Source organism: Eurypyga helias, unplaced genomic scaffold, assembly GCF_000690775.1.
Source record: "Eurypyga helias isolate BGI_N326 unplaced genomic scaffold, ASM69077v1 scaffold43576, whole genome shotgun sequence".
Classification (NCBI taxonomy): domain Eukaryota; kingdom Metazoa; phylum Chordata; class Aves; order Eurypygiformes; family Eurypygidae; genus Eurypyga; species Eurypyga helias.
Window position 1 is genome coordinate 8407 of NW_010256791.1, and position 2718 is coordinate 11124.

The 2718-nt window shown below is 54.6% G+C and overlaps 1 protein-coding gene across 1 annotated transcript in view; it reads left to right on the top strand.

The window, feature by feature from the left end:
• Positions 1–1541, top strand: part of LOC104511244 (cell adhesion molecule 1-like) — a gene marked incomplete at its 5' end in the record, with an annotated part of 6879 nt that extends 5338 nt beyond the window's left edge. Inside the window, 2 exon segments of the mRNA XM_010153776.1 lie at positions 876–1031; positions 1357–1541. Coding sequence (XP_010152078.1) covers positions 876–1031; positions 1357–1541 — 341 coding nt within the window.
• Between the last annotated feature and the right edge of the window lie 1177 nt (positions 1542–2718).

Sequence of the window (2718 nt, forward strand, 5' to 3'; positions counted from 1 at the left end):
TTTAACCCTTCGTGCTCAGTCGGTCCGGCTTCCCGATCTAGTTCTCCTGTGCTGGCGGATGAATCCCAGCATTCCCTTCTCCGAGCTGAGGAGGAGCTGCCTGCCTGTTTTTTAAACAGAAGTAGAGGAACTGAAATACTTGGCTGCTGGTTGTGAGTCGTGGGAAAGCGTAGCTTCTCCGAGGAGAAAGCCTTTTCTCTGGATACCAAGGGATGCCGCCTTCTGCAGGTCCCCTCTGCTCCGCTTCAGTGTCTCGCGCAGAAACACGGTGCGTTTCAAAGACCGCTGCGGCAAACGTCCCTCTTAGCCTCGTGTCGACGCGTTCTGAAGTGAAAAGGCAGAGTTCAGGGCGGCTGCAGCCCGAGCGGAGGTGCGGTGTCAGCAGGCGCCTGCCCGGTTGATGGCAAAATCCCTTTTCCTCCTCCTCGTTTCCGTGCCGCGCGGTTCGGCGTCCTTCGGGCGGCCAGCCCCGAGGTGCGCTGCGCGCCCACCCGTTCCCTCCGTCAGACGGAGCACTGCGGAATGCTGCAGCCTATCGATACCGCTTTTAGTGAAGTTAATCTGTTTAATCACTTTTCGAGCTAATTGTTGATTCAGGAATGGGAGGGGATTTGTAGCTCCATTGATTTAGGGGTTTTGGGGATTAGGGGATTGTTAATCACGGCGGTGACGCGGTGCGGACTTTAATTGACTACAGCGACCTCACGATGAGGTGTGTCAGTTCGTGCAGGTGTGTCCCCCTCCCCTTGGTGGCTTCGTAGGGGGATGGTTATCCGAAGGGGATGCCGCCCGGGCACGGGAAGGAGGGCGGCGCCCTGGCTGCCGCAGGTACGCCCTCCCCTGATGGCTCCGCTCTCCCCGTCCTCTCCCCGCAGGCAAGTCGGAGGTGGAGCAGTGGTCCGACATGTACACGGTGACCAGCCAGCTGGTGCTGAAGGTGGGACGGGAGGACGACGGGGTCCCTGTCGTCTGCTTGGTGGATCACCCCGCCGTCAAAGACCTGCAGACGCAGCGTTACCTCGAAGTCATGTGTGAGTAGCAGAACTCTCCGTCCTCTCGGCATGTGAAATTGCTCACTCGAGGGTTCAGGAACCGTTTGCTGCGTGATAGATCTGTAGCATAGATGGGGTTTGTATCCCCTTGTTTAAAAATGAGAATGCCAGGTGCCACTTCCCGGGATAAGCCGTGACTTTTCCCAGCCCTCTGTGACACAATGAATACGTGCTTTTCTCCTCTTAAGGAATAGCCTTCTGAACACGGAATTTGAACTTCTGAACATGGAATTTGTACCATCAGAGGTTCCCAGCTGGGCTTTCGATGGTCAGGACAGATTAAATCTCAGCATTTTTCTTTTAGCAACCTACTTATCTCTTTGGAAGGTGCTTCTCTACCGCCACGTCAAAGCGACCGGCCACTGCTGCCAGTTTACTGGCCGAGGCTTGGTGCTGTGCGGGAGAAACTCGGTGTTGCGCCTTGTGAACCTACAGCAGCACCTGGTTTTCTACATCAGAGTGACCCGAGTCGTGGGGAACCTGTCATAGCGCCGCTGATTAAGGCCGACCTCTTTTCTCTACTGCTCCTAACGAGTTCAGCGTTAATAATGCAGCTCACCTTGCCGAGGAGCCGCTCTACTGCCGCTGGCGTTTGCGAGGCGTACGAGCAGGTACCTGAAAGTACCCGTGGCCCCCAGCACAGCGCAGGCGTGCCTGGCAGATCGGGGGGAGAGCACGGAGCTGCCGCTTACGCAGACCCGAAAATTGGGTCCCATGGGCAGAGTCCTGGCCGGGCTGGCCTGGAAAGCCGGCGTGCCGGGATGATTCCATGGGCTTGTTTCTGCAGGTTCACTCCAACTGGAGCATTGCATTCACTGGGGAAGAGGGAGTCTTGTATTAATGTATTTCATCTGCTTCATTATGTAGTTTCATTACGAACATCTTGGTTACAATCCTCCTATCTCCGAAACTAGCGGGAAGTAATGTTCCTGTAAGGAGGAAAACAGAAGCCATCAGATGCAGCCCAAATTGGCAGATCCCAGATTTCTTGCGAGCGTGCTAATGTGTAATTCATTTATGCAAACCTAACGTCCATTAACATTTCTTGCAGAGCTCCATTAGCTTTAATAATACATTAGCACCTTTGTGAGGCTTGATCAAATACTTAACGGGGAGGGGAAAAATCCCATCTCCCCTTGATGTGGAGGTGTTGGGATTTGCCGGGTTTCTTCCTCTTGCTTGGAAGGGCATCAGATGGCTGTTTAGGCAGGAATTCCTTTGACATCCTGACCGTGGGATGCGACAGGAGAGGACCAGTCTGTCTGCAAAAAAACTATGACGACGTTCTTCCCATTCTTCCTCAAATGAATCCCTCCTGGACTGCTTTCGTTAGCAGCCCTCGCGGGGTTCCCCGTGCAGCGAAGGCAAGGCACTGGCAGACGCCATTCCTTGGACGTCCTCCGGGCTGTGTGCCGTCTCTGGCTAACGCGTCGGAGCCTCCTGGGGCACCCGTTCCACAGTTTCTGCCCTTAGCACGGATTTTTGTCTGCCCTTGGGTTGTTCTAGAGCCGTTTGTCAGGACTGACCTAGCGCAGAGCCCCCTCGGAAGGGCATGGGGACGAGTCTGGCTTTCGGATGGTTTGGCTTTGTGTTCGGGTCTGAGTTAAACTCTGAGCTTGTTAAAAGTAATTATGTTGACGTATGGGGACCCGACCTGCGTTATTCC